This window comes from Thalassophryne amazonica, chromosome 6, assembly GCF_902500255.1.
Source record: "Thalassophryne amazonica chromosome 6, fThaAma1.1, whole genome shotgun sequence".
Lineage (NCBI taxonomy): Eukaryota > Metazoa > Chordata > Actinopteri > Batrachoidiformes > Batrachoididae > Thalassophryne > Thalassophryne amazonica.
This window is the reverse complement of record NC_047108.1, coordinates 31,059,972-31,079,147: the sequence shown is the minus strand read 5'-3', so window position 1 is coordinate 31,079,147 and position 19,176 is coordinate 31,059,972. Positions and strand designations below refer to the sequence as shown.

Genomic DNA, 19,176 nt, shown 5'->3' with positions numbered 1-19,176 from the left:
AAACCATTACTTAAGAAACCTAATCTTGACCCTAGTGTATTGACAAACTTATTGGCCGATATCAAATCTATCATTTTTCTCTAAAATTCTGGAAAAAAGTGGTGTCTCGGCAGCTCATAGACTATCTTACTGAGAATAATCTCTTTGAGCCACTGCAGTCTGCTTTTAGAAAATATCATTCCACAGAGACGGCTCTCACTAAAGTGGTGAATGATCTGCTTACAATGGATTCGGACACCACTACGGTTCTGTTGCTGTTCGATCTCAGTGCTGCATTTGATACAGGGGGTCGTTTTGACCGTTGGGGTTTTTCTGTAATTATTGCATGGCTTTTGCCTTACAATATAAAGCGCCTTGGGGCAACTGTTTGTTGTGATTTGGTGCTATATAAATAAAATTGATTTGATTTGAATTGGCACAGGTTTTACGCCGGATGCCCTTCCTGACGCAACTCCACATTACATGGAGAAATGTGTCAGGGGTGGGATTTGAATCAGGAACCTTCTGCACTGAAATCAAGCGCATTAACCACTTGGCTACCACCCCTGCCAAAGTAACTGACTGAAGTAAATGGGTAAAAGTAAATTGTCACTTTACTTTTGATTAACTGATTTGGCATTTAAAACAGAAAACAACAACATACTGCCACATGAGATAAATGCTGAGGATAACACAAGAAAGTAAAAACCTATTTACACTGTGGTCCTCAAAAAGTAATTATAAATTTTTGCCACATGACATCAAAGCAAAACCTGATATTGCACCAGATGACATTAAAAGGAAGCTCAGCATTCTGGATGCTCTGTGCTGATGAAAACAATTTTCATGAATTTCTTTTAGAGGTCACAGCACAATCGTCAAACATGGGGCAGTACCAACACTGTAGGTACTGCTCCATGCGTTTCCTGACTTTGTCATTATGGACTCTGAATGATCTGTCCCTCTTTGGGGTTGCTTCCTACTTGTGCCAACATAAACATTTCAGTTTTGTTGAGACATTTCAAACAGGACTTTTTATACTGACATTAATGAAAAAACATTCAACCCTACATATAGTTTATTACAATTGTCACTGTTATTACTATTATTACTTCTCATGATGCAACTCTATTTGTGCATGGAGAAACATGTGCAGCTTGTGGTTTTCCAAAGCAGGTCTCCCAGCCAGTACTAATGAGGATATACTCTGTTGAAGGATCAGATGTGCACAGAGCAGCACAGCTGCAAATACAACTTACAATATTTTTTAATTAAACTTCAGTGGCATTTTCCAAATACATCCAGAAACAAACACACACACAGAGAGTTAGACCCGACGTGTACAATATTTTGATTAACATGTATGTGGACACATATAATGAATCCCATCTAAAATAGGCCAAGAATGGAAATGAATTTCAGCACACAGGAAAACCTGATAAAAAGAGAGTAAGAGGTGAAACCCTCTGGCTTATCGTTCTGGTGCTGTATGTAGCACTGCTCTGTAAGCAGACACACAACTGTCTGCATATGTTAGTATATGACTACAAAACCAAACTAGCAACTGATTTTAGCTAAATAATTAGAGTACAGCAAAGTTGCATTTCCTATTTTCTTAAAACTTATTAATTTCCAAGATGTTTTCAAACACCGACAGCACACTTTGTCCAGACGTTTGTCGCGTTGGCCCAGCTAGCTGTCCTCAAGCGTCACCATGCTCTGAACCTCTCCTGTAGTTCTTCTGGTTCATCTTCCTAAAGGAAACAAACCCAGTGCTGGCCTGTTCTTTCTTCTTTCCCTCATCCTCCTCTGGATCCTTTTTTGGTTGCCCCCTTTTGTTTTCTGTTTCATCTGGTTGTCTGACAGTCGTTGCCACTTTTTGTAAGTCATCCTCCTGCTCTTCATGATTAATACAGTCTTCTTTTTGTTTGGTCTTGTCAATATCTTTGTATCTGCACTCATTAATTGTTGTGGCCTCCTCTCTCTCCTTGCCTGCCACTTCCTCATCCTCCTCTTCCTCCAGGTGGCTGAGATGCATCCCTTTCTTGTTGTCTTTAACAGCCGACAGCTTTTCAGCAGACTGTTCCTTCCCTGGCCGGCTGGGCCTAGAGAAGATCATTTTCTGTTGAGGGCTACAGGTGTTTGGAACAGTTTCAGGCTCTTGCTCATTTTTCCTCTTTAGACTGGCCAAGAACTGATGAGCCACCCTGCTGTTGGAGCGGTCACTTGTCTCTGCCACGTCCTCCAAGTTATAGTAGGTCCAGCGCTCTGGATGCACCATGTAGTCTGGTACAGCTCTTTTTTCTGTGGGCAGCGGCCTACTGCAGATAGATGGAGACTGGCGTGACTTCTTGTTGACTGGAGGTAAAGGCCGAGCAAACACGCCATCTACCTGCTCCAGACCAGAAGCTGTCAGCTTGGCTACAGTGTCCAAGCTGTCAAAGATACAGTGACTGCGAGACGAGAAACCAGCGCTCCCCCCCTTCAAACAGAAAGAAGTCCCGACTCTCTGCGCTGCAGCGGGAACAGCAATCTCAACTTCCCCATCATCTTCATCATCTGATGAATTATGTTCATCTACTTGTGGGACAGAGGGTGAGCTCTCTGGGAACGCTTCAGGCTCAACATCACCACCTGCTGTGAGGTCATCTGTCACAGCGACATCTGCACTCGCTGGTAGTTTGTCAAGGTCACTCATGTTCTCCTGACTGCATGTGCTTGTGTGAAAACGCAGAAGCTCAACCAGCAACCTGGAAGGGCAACAAAGGGGTCATGTTGGTTAATAATAAGACAAACAAAAATTAATTATGATGAAATTATTATTACAATGAGAAGTTTTAAGGTAGAGAACAGTGTGAAAACTAGGAGTTGTTCTGGAAAACGCTCGCTCTGTGTGCATGTACGAGAGAGAAACTATAAAGGTAATATGTTGTGAAATGTACAGTAAACATTTGAACACTATTAGTGAATATTTAGTTTAGGTGAAAATGTAAACATACAGGTTCAGATTTTTGTTCGACAAGTTCTCACAGGAAGTGCAAAAGCGCCCACGTTTTGCAGTGTATCTCATAAGAGACATTCTTTAACCCCGTGTCTTGTCAGTGAACTTGTAACATGAAGTTTGGGCAATTCTATGGCAACGGAATTACAACAGCAGCAAAATCTGGACATATGACATCTAACCATGACAGATTAGCTCAGACTGTAATTCCGTTACCATAGAATCGCCCATTTGTAGAAGAGAAACAGCAAAATACTTCCTGACGGACCTACACCATACTCATGTGAAGTACCTTGAGGCAGCTTTGTTGTGATTTGACATGATATACAGTGAGGAAAATAAGTATTTGAGCACCCTGCAATTTTGCAAGTTCTCCCACTTAGAAATCATGGAGGGGTCTGAAATTAAAACCTAAATCATCTTAGGTGCATGTCCACTGTGAGAGACATAATCTAAAAAAAAATAAATCCAGAAATCACAATGTATGATTTTTTAAAATTATTTATTTGTATGTTACTGCTGCAAATACGTATTTGAACACCCGTGAAAATCAATGTTCATATTTGGTACAGTAGCCTTTGTTTGCAATTACAGAGGTCAAACGTTTCCTGTAGTTTTTCACCAGGTTTTCACACACTGCAGCAGGGATTTTATTATTTTATTATTACTATTTATGCAGTATAAATATGAATTTCTCAGTCTAGCTCAGTACACACAAGCAGCACGGTGGCTTAGTGTTTAGCCCTGATGCCTCACAGCAAGAAGGTTGTGGGATCACTTCCCATCCTTTCTGTGTGGAGTTTGTACGAGTATGTTCCCCCCGTGTCTGTGTGAGCTTCCTACAGCCACTCCGGTTTCCTACCACATTTAAAGACATGCAGGTTAGGTGAATTGGAATCTCTGCAATTGTCCTGGTCTCCCTTGTAAAAGAGATCTTGATCTCAATGGGACTAACCTGGTTATTAAATATGTTACACCGTGTGATAACTAAGCATGACACATGGTTCAAACGATTCCTTTTTAAAACCCTATTAATGCAACCAATAATCTGCATCAGTTTTTTTGTTTTTTTTTACAAAAATTAGAGCAACTTCAACTTTGGACCCCTGTAAAAACTGAAATGTTCTTCCCCCCTTAATACACAACAGGTCCTCAAATTCTTTCCTTTGAAAGACCACAAACTAACCTGGATAGAGGGCAAAGGGCAATTACAATTGTCTAAATGATATTTTACTTGAAAAAGAAACATTCTAAATCCAAAATAAAATTTCTAAATAATAATTATAAAAAAAGCTACTCTTTCATCTGCTTAGGAGTAGGGATGGGTATCGAGAACCGGTTCCTTTCGGGTATCGTTAAGAAATGGTTCGATCCACCGACATCAATAACCTTTTTACTTAACAATTCCCTTATCGGTCCTTCAGAGTGGCTGTTGTTTTTGGGGGTGTTTGTCAGGAAAATTATAATTTCTCTACATTCATTACAAACCCTGCAGCGGGTCTGTAATCAACTTTTCTGCAGCATGGCTTTGCTTTGAACCTTGAACCAATCAAAGCAGTGATTCGCAGATCGAAGCAGTGCTTCGTTGATTAATTTTTTTCTTTCGCTTTCCCCCGCTAAAACCCTAAAGAGCATATGGCTGTGAGTATTATTTACGTTTTTTATGTTAAACCGATCTGTTATGGTCTTCTGAAACAGTTGATAGATGTATTTTAAAAACGGGAGCGATGCTCACACATTAGCATGTCTATGGCATTTTCAATGTTCAAGTTAGCATTAAGCAGTTGCAGCTGTCAAGCGTTTGTTGTCGTAAAGAGTCAAATGTATTACAAATTGCAATATTTTTTAAATTTATTTTTGTTTATATATTAATAAACAACAATAATAGTAATAATAACTAATCTAATGATTATCATACAATTTTAGAGAAAGAGACAAAAAGAACCTGAATAAAAACACAACAGAAAATATAAAACCAACTAACAATGAACATATATAAATAAATACAAACAGAAATAAATGTTTCCTGTGAACACCTAGTGACTCTTACACCTCCATTTCATCCCTGTCTTATTTAAGTTTAATGACAGTTTGTTTCGGTCATTTCTCCAGTGATTTCCTCCAGAACTATCTGCCAAGCTAGAAAACTGCTGCATCCTAGTAAAAGCAGAATACTACTGGAATGAATTTGAATAAGAAAAGTTCTTTTTTTTTTTTTCTCACCAAAATGGATGCTGCACTCACTGCAGTTTATTGTCTGAAATAGTCCCAGATTTTCATGCAGGTGGTGTTTGGGGGTAATTTTCGGTTTCAGCTTTTTTTTGTTTTTCACCACTTTCATCCCTGAATATGTGAAATTGTGAGTCACTTTTGTGCGGATTAAAGTTACTAACTGGGACTCCTGTCTTGTTGCGAGAAAGAAACAAGAATCATCCTGCGTTATGTTCACACAGCTCCAAACGCTGCGCGGCTCTCTGCCAAGTCAAGTTAGAATGATAGAGTCCAGTCGGAATTAATAACTTCAAAGCGAAACACTGTTTTGTTTATTTTTATCTATGTCCAGAGATCAAGGATACAGTGACCAATTTCATATTTATTTACTTTAAGACTCAATGAAATACACAGAAAACCTGTAAAGCCTACTTTTAGTACAAAATTCACAAGCGGTATCGATAAGGAAATCGATAAGGAATCGGATCGATAAGCAGAATCAATAATGGCATCGATAAAATCTTATCAATACCCATCCCTACTTAGGAGTAATTTGTTAATTTCCTCAGAGCTTGTCAATTGCTATTGCAGACCAAAACATGAAGTTCCAATATGGCTCTTGGGCCACACAATGTGCAGCGCTGCTTAAGCATGTCATGGCCAAAGCTTGTGCAGCGGGGTGTCCATGTTTATTTGCACTCTACAACATAACTGTCATGAAACAATCACAAAATAACATTTCTTCAATTCACTGTTTTGGTTTAGCTGAAGAAAGTCGCTCACTCCAATCACACTCTTCTCAACCCTTCTTTCAGTGTTTCACTCCCTCCCTCCCTAACTAGTTGTTCTCACAACTTGTGCCAAATCGACAGGCGGATGTGGCAACCACAAGTGCCAAACGAGAGGCTACGAGAAATGAATTAAATTTTCTCCTGTGGTGGCGGTTTCAGACACAAGGTTAGTCTAAAAGCACGACATGCTGCTCTGACATCTCTCAGACCACTCGCTCCTGCAGGATGATGAGTCTACACTACCAATTAGCTTAATGAAATCAAAAAGTCACACCAAAGGGAAAATTCATATAGGTGCACTTTACATATCCTCCTGAGAACCGAGGAAAAAAGTATCTTTGAATTTAAGTTTTCTTTTTTTGTCCATGACAGAGGCAAAGTCTGAGTTCTGGTAACAATCTGGACCTTTGTTCACTATTAATTAAAACTTCCTGAAACCATCTCAAGCAATCAGGAAGTAAAACAAACAAAAAACAAAACAACAACAAAAACCCCAACTTTTAACAACTCATGGCTATTTAAAATCACGCTAACACATTTCAGCCACTAAGGTCTTTAGTGCATAGTGTAGCTTTGATAGTTGCTTATGAAAACAAGACACTCAAACGTCGCAAATACTGTTCAGAAAAAAAGGGGGAGCAGTCAACAAGTCTTATGCCTGGCACTGTGTCCACGCTGCATTTCTTGATTGGTACCGTCACTGATTCTATAGAGGTTTTCTTCTTCTTTCAGCTGCTCCCGGTAGGGGTCACCACAGTAGATCAATCGTTCCATCTCACCCTGTCCTCTGCATCTTCCTCCGTCATGCCAACCACCTGCATGTCCTCCCTCAGCACATCCGTAAACCTGCTCTTTGGCCTCTCTCTTCTCCTCCTGCCTGGTGACTCCATCCTCAGCATCCTTCTCCCTAAATACCCTGTGTTCCTCCTGCACATGTCCAAAACATCTGAATCTTGCCTCTCTGACTTTGTCTCCAATCCATCTGACTTGAGCTGTCCCTCTGATATGTTCACTCATAATCCCATCCATCCTTGTCACCCCCAATGCAGGGCTAGACATTGCTCACTTTTCACCACTGCCCACAGGGCAAAAAACTAGTGGCAAAAAATACCTTCGAGAAGTTACTGGCCCCACCAAAATTCTACTAGCGCAGGCATACGTGTGCAATGCAAACTACAGTCGCTGAATTTTTTTTTTAATTTTGATGCAATTTCTTGCAATGTGGTGTATTCTAAGGCTGAAATTAATGAACACTAAGACTGCACAAAATTGCCATTAGTTTACAAGTTTGTTGCATTTCAGTTTTTGTTTGAACGTGTTTATGTTTGAAGTTACTTTGTACATAACTTCTTCTGTTACTTATTTACGTTATTTATTGTTGAGCACGTTAATAACACTTGTGCAGAATACAATTAAAAGTGTTAAATTGTTACTATTTAACCTGTTATTTTTGTTTCAAATTTTCATGTAGTTTTTAAGTTGGAACTGACCGAGCATGCATTTACTGGTTTAAGTTATTTTACATTTTACTTACCATTTAAGTGTTGTGAATGAATTTTTAAGATGGAACTGATCTTTTTCCTCGCTGTTGTCTGAGTTTGGGTGGTTGTAATTTAACATATTAGCGTTTAATTCATTCAAAGCGTTGTTTTTGCATATTCACTGTTTCCTGCAGCTTCCTGCACCAAGAACTTAAAGATGCTCATGAAGATTGGTGAAGATCGGTAACGGAAAAGGCCAAATGCATGCTCCACTACTACTACTTCTTTCGAGTTTATTGGCGGTTTGCAAACCAACACGGTGTACTACCGCCACCAACTGTTTGGGGGTGGAGCATTAATGGATTCTAATGTATGCTATATTAATGGGAATTGTGGAGAAAAGGGAGGGGAGAAAAAAGTGGGGGAAATTACACTGAACTATATTCTCTTGAATAACCCTGTTCAATGCACACTTCACGCATGGACAACATATATTTCTTTGACCTGATATCTCGTTTCCTCAACGGACCATGTGCGAGACTCTGTGTGAGCATGGTGCAAGACAAAAACAAACATGGCGGATTCGCTGAAGTTTGATGACACATAGATGCAGTGGTGAGCACAGTTCTGCTAATCTGCTCACCGCTAATTAGCAAACGTAACGTTTTTGTGAGCGGATTAGCTTTTCAGCTAACTTTGAAAACCATCAGCGGACCAATTAGCTTCCACTATATTTATTTCCACTAACTTTCAGTCCGCTAACTTTTTTTTTTTTTGCTGGTAAAGTGAGTAAATTTAACTGTCAGAAATGTTTGTAAACTCTAAAATCATACATGTTAGTTCCTGTTCATGAATGCAGAGAGCTAGCTAACACTTCCAGTTCATAAGTCAAAGCACACAAGCGCTGCTTTGTTGCAACATAGAGTCGAAAGAAATGGTAAATGGACTGCATTTATACAGCACTTTTCCATCTGCATCAGAAGCACAAAGCGCTTTACAATAATGCCTCACATAAGCCAGGGTGCTGCCATACAAGGCGCTCACTTCTAGGGTTAGGCATTGAGAACCGGTTCTTTTCGAATATCGTTAAGAAATGATTTGATTCACCGATATCAATAGTCTTTGTGCGTAACAATTCCCTTATCTGTCTTTCAGAGTGGCCGTTGTTTTTGCGAGTGTTTGTTGGGAAAATGATCATTCCTCTGTATTGATTACAGACCCACTGCAGGGTCTGTAATCAACCGTTTCTGCAGCACGACTCCACTTTGAAGCGTGAACCAATGAAGCAATGCTTCAATCCACTGGCTCGTTGGTTCTTTGATTCGCTGCTCTTCAGAAGTGGCAAGTCCGCTTCTTAACCCCTCTCAAAGCCATTAAAATATCGTGAGTCACTTTTGCGTGGATTAAAGTCACTAACTGGGACTCATGTCTTGTTGCAGTCAAGAAACAAGAATCGTCCTCCGTTCCGTTCACACAGCTCCAAATGCTGTGTGGCTCTCTGCTGAGATAGTCTGGTCAGAATGAATAACTTCAAAACGAATTGTCGCTTTAAATAAAATGACACCTCTTTACAAACGTAATACGGACAATAAACTACAATCGACTAAAATGTTTTTTCATCCCAAAATGAGACGGCCTGCATTCTTTATAAATTACATCCTGACGTGCAGCAGAGCCACCTGTAAGAGCTCAGCTCAGATGTAAGGAAAGACATTCATGCCAATAATGTCTGAAAGGAAATGCTTTTGACAAAAACTACAGATTTTGTTTATTCCCATTTATGTCCAGAGATCAAGGATCCACCATGTAGAGTTTATTATGTCCAGAGTTTAAGGATCCAGTAACCAATTTCACATTTATTTACTTTATGTATCAATAAAATGTTGTTCAGTTTCAATTCAATTTCAATTTAATCATCTTATAAAGTGCCAAATCACATCAAAAGCCATCTCAAGGGGCCTCACACAAAACAGTTCAACATAAAAAAAATTAAATAAATAAATAAAAATTAAAAATCACATGCCCAGCAGCCCCTGCGACACTTATCAGTAACCGACAGTACAATCCGATGTGGTTGCGACCAAGCCAATGCTAAAAGTTAGCGGTTTAGCGTTATGAAAGTTAACTTTTCAGTTAGCGGTTTAATGGTTATTGAAGCTATATTTTAGGTTAGCTGTGTCCACCACTGCATAGATGTGGAAAAATTTGACTTTGCCGCCGGAAAAAAAGGTAAAATAAATAGAATTTTGTGAATATTTGTAGAAGCCCTATCATTTTATAAATTGTACTGGCCCGTAGTGGCCTGAAAGTGGGCCAAATCGCGGCCGGGCCAGGGGGCAAATGGCAATTTTGAGCCCTGCAATGAAAATTGCAGCATCTTCAGCTTTGCCACCTCCAGCTCTGCCACCTGTCCTTTTGTTAGTGCAGCCATCTCTAAGCTATACAACATCACTGGTCTCACTACTGTCTTGTAAACCTTCCCCTTCACTCTTGCAGATAACCTTTTGTCACAAATCACTCCTGCCACCTTTCTCTATCCACCTCACCCTGCTTGCACACTCTTCTTCACCACACTCTCCATTACTTTGGATAGTTGACCCCAAGTATTTAAACTCATCTACCTTAACCACCTCTATTCCTTGTAACTGCACTAGTCCATTGGGCTCCCTCTCATCCACACACGTACTCAGTCTTGCTCCTAATAACTGTTCTGTCCAAAGCTTATCTCCATGTCTCCAGGCTAGTCTCAACTTGCTCTCTCTACAGATCACAATGTTATCTGCAAACATCAAAGTCCACTGAGACACCTGTCTAATCTTGTCCGTCAACCTGTCCATCACCATTACAAACAAGAAAGGGCTCAGATGCATTCAAGGTGTAATCCCACCTCTACCTTGGATGAGTCTGTCATTCCTACTGCACATCTCACCAATGTCACACTGACCTTGTACATATCCTACACCACCCTCAAATACTTTGCCATTCCAGACTTCCTCATGCAATATCACAACTCTTCTCTTGGCACCCTGTCATAAGCTTTCTTTAAGTCCACAAACACAAAATGAAACTCCTTCTGGCCTTCTCAATACTTCTCCATCAGCACTGTTAGAGTAAACATTACATATGTAGTGCTCTTTCTTGCAATGAAACCACATTGCTTCTCTAAGCCTACATTATACTAGTCTTTCCCATGACTTCATACTGTGGCTGATGGTTATATAGAGATCAATAAGCTGTTATTCTGCTCAAATATCACACTTCCTACTGTGCTGTTTGGTTATAGTTTGATCCAAACTTTTCGGATTTAATATATCTGTCAAAATATAATACAAAGCACTTGCATTCATTCATTAAAAAACAAAACAAAAACAGATATGTAGATGACACAACTGCTGAAATTTGATCAAAATGTGGAGAAGGAGATCACCAATTTGAAAGAAAATCAGATATGATAATGACAAACTAGGGATGGGTATTGATAAGGTTTTATCGATATCGATGCCATTATCGATTCTGCTTATCGATCCGATTCCTTATCGATTCCCTTATTGATACCTCGTGAATTTTGTACTAAAAGTAGGCTTTACAGGTTTTCTATGCATTTCCTTGAGTCTTAAAGTAAAAAAATATGAAATTAGTCACTGTATCCTTGATTTCTGGACATAAATAAAAATAAACAAAACTGTGTTTCGCTTTGAAGTTATTAATTCAAACTGAATTCTATCGTTCTATCTTGACTTGTCAGAGAGCCGCGCAACGTTTGGAGCTGCGTGAACAGAACGGAGGATGATTCTCGTTTCTTTCTCGCAACAAGACAGGAGTCCCAGTTAGTAACTTTAATCCGCACAAAAGTGAATCACAACTCATATTCAGGGATGAAAGTGGTGAAAAACAAAAAAAGCTGAAACCCAAAATTACCCCCCAACACCACCTGCACGAAAATGTTTCAATTCTAGAAGCTCTGAAATGCAATCTGGGACTATTCCAGACAATAAACTGGAGTGAGTACAGCATCCATTTAGTGAAGGAAAAAAAAATACAACTTTCCTTATTCGGATTCATTCCAGTAGTATTCTGCTCTTACTAGGATGCAGCAGTTTCTAGTTTGGCAGATAGTTCTGGAGGAAATCACTGAAGAAATTAACAAACTGAAAATATGGTTTGACCAAAACAAAACAGGGATGAAATGGAGGTGTGAGTGTCACTAGGTGTTCACAGGAAGCGTTTATTTCTGTATGTATGTATGTATTTATTTATTTATTTATTTATTTATGTTAGTTGCTATTATATATTTTCTGTTGTGTTTCTATTCAGGTTCTTTTTGTCTCTTTCTCTAAAATTGTATATAATAATCATTAGATTATTAAAATACACTCAACAAAAATATAAACGCAACACTTTTGGTTTTGCTCCCATTTTGTATGAGATGAACTCAAAGATCTAAAACTTTTTCTACATACACAATATCACCATTTCCCTCAAATATTGTTCACAAACCAGTCTAAATCTGTGATAGTGAGCACTTCTCCTTTGCTGAGATAATCCATCCCACCTCACAGGTGTGCCATATCAAGATGCTGATTAGCCACCATGATTAGTGCACAGGTGTGCCTTAGACTGTCCACAATAAAAGGCCACTCTGAAAGTTGCAGTTTTGTTTTATTGGGGGGGGATACCAGTCAGTATCTGGTGTGACCACCATTTGCCTCATGCAGTGCAACACATCTCCTTCGCATAGAGTTGATCAGGTTGTCAATTGTGGCCTGTGGAATGTTGGTCCACTCCTCTTCAATGGCTGTGCAAAGTTGCTGGATATTGGCAGGAACTGGTACACACTGTCGTATACGCCGGTCCAGAGCATCCCAAACATGCTCAATGGGTGACATGTCCGGTGAGTATGCCGGCCATGCAAGAACTGGGACATTTTCAGCTTCCAAGAATTGTGTACAGATCCTTGCAACATGGGGCCGTGCATTATCCTGCTGCAACATGAGGTGATGTTCTTGGATGTATGGCACAACAATGGGCCTCAGGATCTCATCACGGTATCTCTGTGCATTCAAAATGCCATCAATAAAATGCACCTGTGTTCTTCGTCCATAACAGACGCCTGCCCATACCATAACCCCACCGCCACCATGGGCCACTCGATCCACAACATTGACATCAGAAAACCGCTCACTCACACGACGCCACACACGCTGTCTGCCATCTGCCCTGAACAGTGTGAACCGGGATTCATCCATGAAGAGAACACCTCTCCAACGTGCCAAACGCCAGCGAATGTGAGCATTTGCCCACTCAAGTCGGTTACGACGACGAACTGGAGTCAGGTCGAGACCCCGATGAGGACGATGAACATGCAGATGAGCTTCCCTGAGACGGTTTCTGACAGTTTGTGCAGAAATTCTTTGGTTATGCAAACCGATTGTTTCAGCAGCTGTCCGAGTGGCTGGTCTCAGACGATCTTGGAGGTGAACATGCTGGATGTGGAGGTCCTGGGCTGGTGTGGTTTCACGTGGTCTGCGGTTGTGAGGCTGGTTGGATGTACTGCCAAATTCTCTGAAATGCCTTTGGAGATGGCTTATGGTAGAGAAATGAACATTCAATACACGAGCAACAGCTCTGGTTGACATTCCTGCTGTCAGCATGCCAATTGCACGCTCCCTCAAATCTTGCGACATCTGTGGCATTGTGCTGTGTGATAAAACTGCACCTTTCAGAGTGGCCTTTTATTGTGGACAGTCTAAGGCACACCTGTGCACTAATCATGGTGTCTAATCAGCATCTTACTATGGCACACCTGTGAGGTGGGATGGATTATCTCAGCAAAGGCGAAGTGCTCACTATCACAGATTCAGACTGGTTTGTGAACAATATTTGAGGGAAATGGTGATATTGTGTATGTGGAAAAAGTTTTAGATCTTTGAGTTCATCTCATACAAAATGGGAGCAAAACCAAAAGTGTTGCGTTTATATTTTTGTTGAGTGTATAAGCAAAAATAAATTTAAGGAATATGACAATTTGAAAACAAATGCACCCGAACGTGATGACAGCTGCAATTGCTAAATGCTAACTTTTAACATTGAAAATGCCATAGACATGCTAACGCGTTAGCATCGCTCCCGTTTTTAAGTTATAAAATACATCTATCAGCTGTTTCAGAAGACCATAACAGGTCGGTTTAACATAGAAAAGGTAAATAATGCGAAAGAAATAAACGAAGCAATCGACCGAAGCATTGCTTCAATCTGCGAACCACGCTTCGATTGGTTCAAGATTCAAAGCAAAGCCGCGCTGCAGAAAAGTTGATTAAGGACCCGCTGCAGAGTCTGTAATCAATGTAGAGAAATGATCATTTTCCTGACAAAGACCCGCCAAAACAACAGCCACTCTGAAGGACCGATAACAGAATCGTTAAGCACAAAGCTTATTGATGTCGGTGGATCGAATCATTTCTTTAACGATACCCGAATGGAACCGGTTCTCGATACCCATCCCTACAAACAACTTCACTTTATTCTTTTTTTTGGTGAAATGCCTAGTGTTGCCTAAAGCCAATAAATATTTGGACAATGACAACATTTAGCTGTTGAGCTCAGCATATTTGACAGTAAATAATAGAATAGACTTTCATCTTTAATTTGAAAATATATTTAATCCAGATTTGGGGAATTGCCGAGCATAATCTTACTGACACCTTACTGGAGTGGCCGACTCTAACCTGTGTCCTCATTTTCAGGAGATGGATGCTTGCCGAGGTCCAACACCCCAAAAGAACATGTACAGCTGGTCTTACCCAATAAATCCCTCCTGTTTTTACATTTATGTTCTGCCTCTGCAATTGGTAGTATTCTTCTTTATAAAGCCTTTAAAAATAGTACAATCCAACTTGAAATGATGAAGCTGAACTAATAGGAAATCTGGTCAGGAAAGTAATGTTTGGTGTGTGTGTTGGTAGAGTATATGTCTTCCTGATCTGAAATCAGGGTGTTCAGACACAATCATGGATTTTTGGGAATGTTAAAATAAAATCCTGCACTCATCATGTCTTGTCAGCCAGGTTCACAAGGAGATAAGACATGCGGATACAATTAATGACATTCTTGTAGCTTGGAATATCCTCTTTTTCCATCTCTGCCATCAGCCAGCATCAGAGATCTACAAATTCATGGTCTGCTTCCATCACTAAAAAATAAACTGTTTCAAATCCAGTTGTACATTCATGCATATTATTGTGACTTGTGCGCATAAACACCAGAAGCACATGACAAGAAAAAACATATCCTAATGATAATGTAATGTTTTGCATCCTGTTGGGTTATCTTATGTAATGCTGGCTGAACTGTGGCACTACATTTCTGTCCTTCAGTTCTTCCGATTTAATAAATCTAGATACACAATGTCATATAATGCATACAATATAAAGCCCACTGAGACATTCTGCTTTTATTTGTGCTACACAAATAAAACTACAGTGAATATCAATTACAGCTTTTTGCTTAAGCCCCATTAAGTTTTAAAGGACCAAAAGTATTCTGACTACATATTAGGGGTGTAACATCACACAAAAATCACGGTTCAATACATACCTCGGTTTGAGGTCACGGTTCGGTTCATTTTGGGTACAGTATGCAAAACCTAAATTTGCTTGTTGTTTAAACCAACAATTTATTGTAACATTATACAAACAGGAAAATAAAATAATTGCAAAGTGCTGCTGCTGCCTGGTACTAAATTAAATAAAATGTTCTCAAATAAACAACAAATATGTCAGTTGATTCCCTGAAAGCTGCGCTCCTCATGTGGTGTGAATTCACACACACAGTGTAAATATAAGGTCTCACCCATTCGTTTTAGTGAAGAAAAGTCGCTCTGTGCCATAGTTGTGCCAGATCAGTTAGCGGAGCAGAGCCTTCTCCCCACCCCGCTTCCAAACCCGTTCTCTGTCTTGGCGCAACAACTCGAAAAAGTCGCAGTGTCTCATTTACCACAGCCTCCATGAAATTCTGGCTGCACACGTGATGAAATCTCAAGAAAAATTTATAAAATTACTCAGTTCTTCGTGTGGAGCAGGGACACCGCGCGCATTGCACTGGATGACATGCACGTCAATACTTACGTGTAACACTACAGGGGAAAAAAAGCATTTATGGTAAAAATTTAATTAAAAGTTAAAAAATCTTTCTGTCTAACATCTCTCTGTGTAAACATCTCATGTTGCAACGTGGAGACCCATGGCTTATAGACAAGTGCGGCCTCATTATGTACAATTTCTTTTTTCTTTTTAAAATTGGTGGGTGCAGCTAACATTCAGTTCGCACTATAGTCCAGCAATTACGGTAAACACACGCAACAAAAACTCACCCGTGTACAGCCCTGTACCGAACCGAATGTCCCGTACCGAAACGGTTCAATACAAATACATGTACCGTTACCCCCTTACTGCATATAACTCGCATATTAAAACGGCATCTTAAACACTAAAAGTGAAATTCCGTGATTTTTCTACCTGAGATGTCTTTTTTAGATGTTTTTGGGTTCCTTCTTTTCACTTGCAACAAAGACAGTTTTATATTGGGCCAGTGTTACGATCAAAACACAAACCTGGGCGAAACAGCTACAAAATACAACCGTACACAGCAAACTAAAAACACTGTAAACTGATTCTTGGCACCAATGAATACACAAAAATGTCATTATAAATGTATGGCAGCATGAAGAGGAATCCCATGTGCATGTTTATATCACTAAAAGTAAAGAAACTTTTTTAAACAACTGATCGGTCAGCCACTTCTCTTAGCCCCCTGCATTCTCAGCAGAGCCAGTCTCACTGAGTCATTACAAGTAGACTGTGGATGAGGCTCATTCTTCTGCCTAAAATGGATACAACTGAAATCTGGCAAAGGAATGGATCTGTGCAGAGTGTGGGTACGGAGACATTAATGATGAACTTGCTATGACAGTTGAGTTAACACCCATGTGAATAACAGATCCTTTAAAACATCTTGCGTCCGCTGTGTGTGAAGTGTTCACTACCACCGCGCCTGTAAGGTGCTGTTTCAGCTGACCTTTAAGATGGACCTCACTCACAAATTCCTTAATAAATGAAAGTTCTGCAGCTTTGCCTGCATCACTTCTTAAAGATAAGTTACAAGTGCTCAGTCTGTCTTTAAGTGGACACAATGTGCGAGTATGTTTGTTTTGAAAGTACGTCAGCATCAGTTCTGAAGCCCATAACTGTGCTGGGTGGAAAATAGGAATGACACTTGTGAAGGACCGTGAGCTCCTTTGTGCCGAGTGGAAGATCTAGTCTTTCAGGTTGCTTGAGCTCAGTAATTTATTTATTTATTTTAAAAGAATGTACAACATCTGTGATTTTTTCTCCCACATACTAGTAAGTCCCTTTGGCTGCTCCCTTGTTTTCACTCTGGGTCACCACAGCAAACCCAAGGTGGATCTGCATGTTGACTTGGCACAGATTTTACGATGGATGCCCTTCCTGGCAAGGGTAGGATTTGAACCGGGTACCTTCTGCACTGTGGCTCATTGTTAACTTGATTTAATGACATTGACAGGCCTTTAAACTAAATAATATAAAGAGTTACCAATAGAGTCCATATTTATCATTAGTCTTTTTTTTTTTTTTTTTTTTACCTGCCCACGTGTAAATTAAATAATAATAAGGCGACCACTATACAACAAGCCGGGCTCGTCCATTAGCTTAGCGCAGGCTATTCACCGAGCCTGGGAGCTCGGTGAATAATCCCGGCTCGTTGAATAGTCGGTGGCGATACGGCAAGCTTGGCTCGTCCTTTAACATTGCTCAGGCTGATCGCCGATCCCGGCTCGTTGAATAGACACTTCGTAATAATAAAGCAGTAACACATCATGCCACGAAAAGTACCAGAAAGAAAGTGTTTTCTCCTACACTCGATTTGGATGAAAATGTCACTTCATCAAAGCTGAAAGTCTTGACTTTGAGCTTAACGTCATCATTTATTTTCAAATCCAACATGATGTGGTAAACAGTTAAAATGACTCTGTAGCGTCCAAATATTTATGGATGACTGTCGCGATCCATCAGGCTAAAAAAAAGCTTAATGCTAACTGACATCAGTGACGGATTTACAAATGCATCGATAAGAACTCATTTCTTTACTTACAGTTTACACTGTCGTTTCACACTCTGGATCCAAATACAGAAGTATTAAAAACCTATTTTATATTAATTTTAGCATTAGCTGATGTTGGTGGCAACAACTAGCTAAAAAAAAGAACAGGAAAAAAAACAAACACGAGATCTTCCCGTTGTGAAAAACACGGGTGACATCCAGCTTGATTGTGTATTACTGCCACCTACTGATCTGGAATGCGGACACTTGTAGCAGGGTTGCACATTTGTAAAATGAAAACGGATAAACAGGGTTCAAGTTTCCCATGTCCATTTTTAGCAAACTATTGCTGAAATTTCACCTCTCCTTAACAAGAAAATCCTTCTCTGTTACACTGCACCATGAAACTGTAATATGTATATGTCCGGGACATGAACGAGCGAAGCATCTCACCATATCATTTAGGTTCATCAGACTTTTTTTTGAGTAAATGCTTCAGGGGAGCATGAACATGGCTAAAACCTTTCAGCTCCCCCCAGGCTCCCCGCCTTTATATATATATATATATATATATATATATATATATATATATATATATATATATATATATATATATATATATATATATATATATATATATATATATATATATATATATATATATATATATATATATATATATATATATATATATGTATATATATATAAATATATATATATATATAAATATATATATATATATAAAAGGTTGGGTAGGATTACTTTGAAATGTAATCCAAAAGTAATCAGATTACAAGTAATACAAATGTATGTACATACATGTAATCCACATGTATTCTTTCAAAGTAATCCTACCCAACCTTGTATATATATATATATATATAGTGAGGAAAATAAGTATTTGAACACCCTGTGGTTTTGCAAGTTCTCCCACTTAGAAATCATGGAGGGGTCTGAAATTTTCATCTTAGGTGCACGTCCACTGTGAGAGACATAATCAAAAAAAAAAAAAAAAAATCCAGAAATCAGAATGTATGATTTTTTTTAATAATTTATTTGTATGTTACTGCTACAAATAAGTATTTGAACACCTACCAACCAGCAAGAATTCTGGCTCATACAGACCTGTTAATTTTTCTTTAAGAAGCCCTCTTATTCTGCACTCTTTACCTGTATTAATTGCAAATGTTTGAACTTGTTACCTGTATAAAAGACACCTGTTCACACACTCAATCAATCAAACTCCAACCTGTCCACCATAGCCAAGACCAAAGAGCTGTCTAAGGACACCAGGGACAAAACTGTAGACCTGCACAAGGCTGGGATGGACTACAGGACAACAGGCAAGCAGCTTGGTAGAAGACAACAACTGTTATTATTTATTAGGAAGTGGAAGAAACACAAGATGACTGTCAATCTCCCTCGGTCTGGGATTCCATGCAAGATCTCACTTTGTGGGGTAAGGATGATTCTGAGAAAGCTCAGAACTACACAGGAGGACCTGGTCAATGACCTGAAGAGAGCTGGGACCGCAGTCACAAAGATTACATTACTAACACATGATGCTGTCATGGTTTAAAATCCTGCAGGGCAGCAA

At 39.5% G+C, this 19,176-nt stretch overlaps 1 protein-coding gene across 1 annotated transcript; it reads right to left on the bottom strand.

Moving 5' to 3' along the window:
- Positions 1–1,143: 1,143 nt before the first annotated feature.
- tssc4 (tumor suppressing subtransferable candidate 4) lies at positions 1,144–17,761 on the bottom strand. The gene is made up of 2 exons (XM_034171920.1): positions 17,631–17,761; positions 1,144–2,729 (listed from the first exon to the last, which is right to left on the bottom strand). The coding sequence occupies exon 2, from the start codon at positions 2,675–2,677 to the stop codon at positions 1,682–1,684; it is 996 nt and encodes a 331-aa protein (XP_034027811.1). The 5' UTR covers positions 2,678–2,729; positions 17,631–17,761; the 3' UTR covers positions 1,144–1,681.
- Between the last annotated feature and the right edge of the window lie 1,415 nt (positions 17,762–19,176).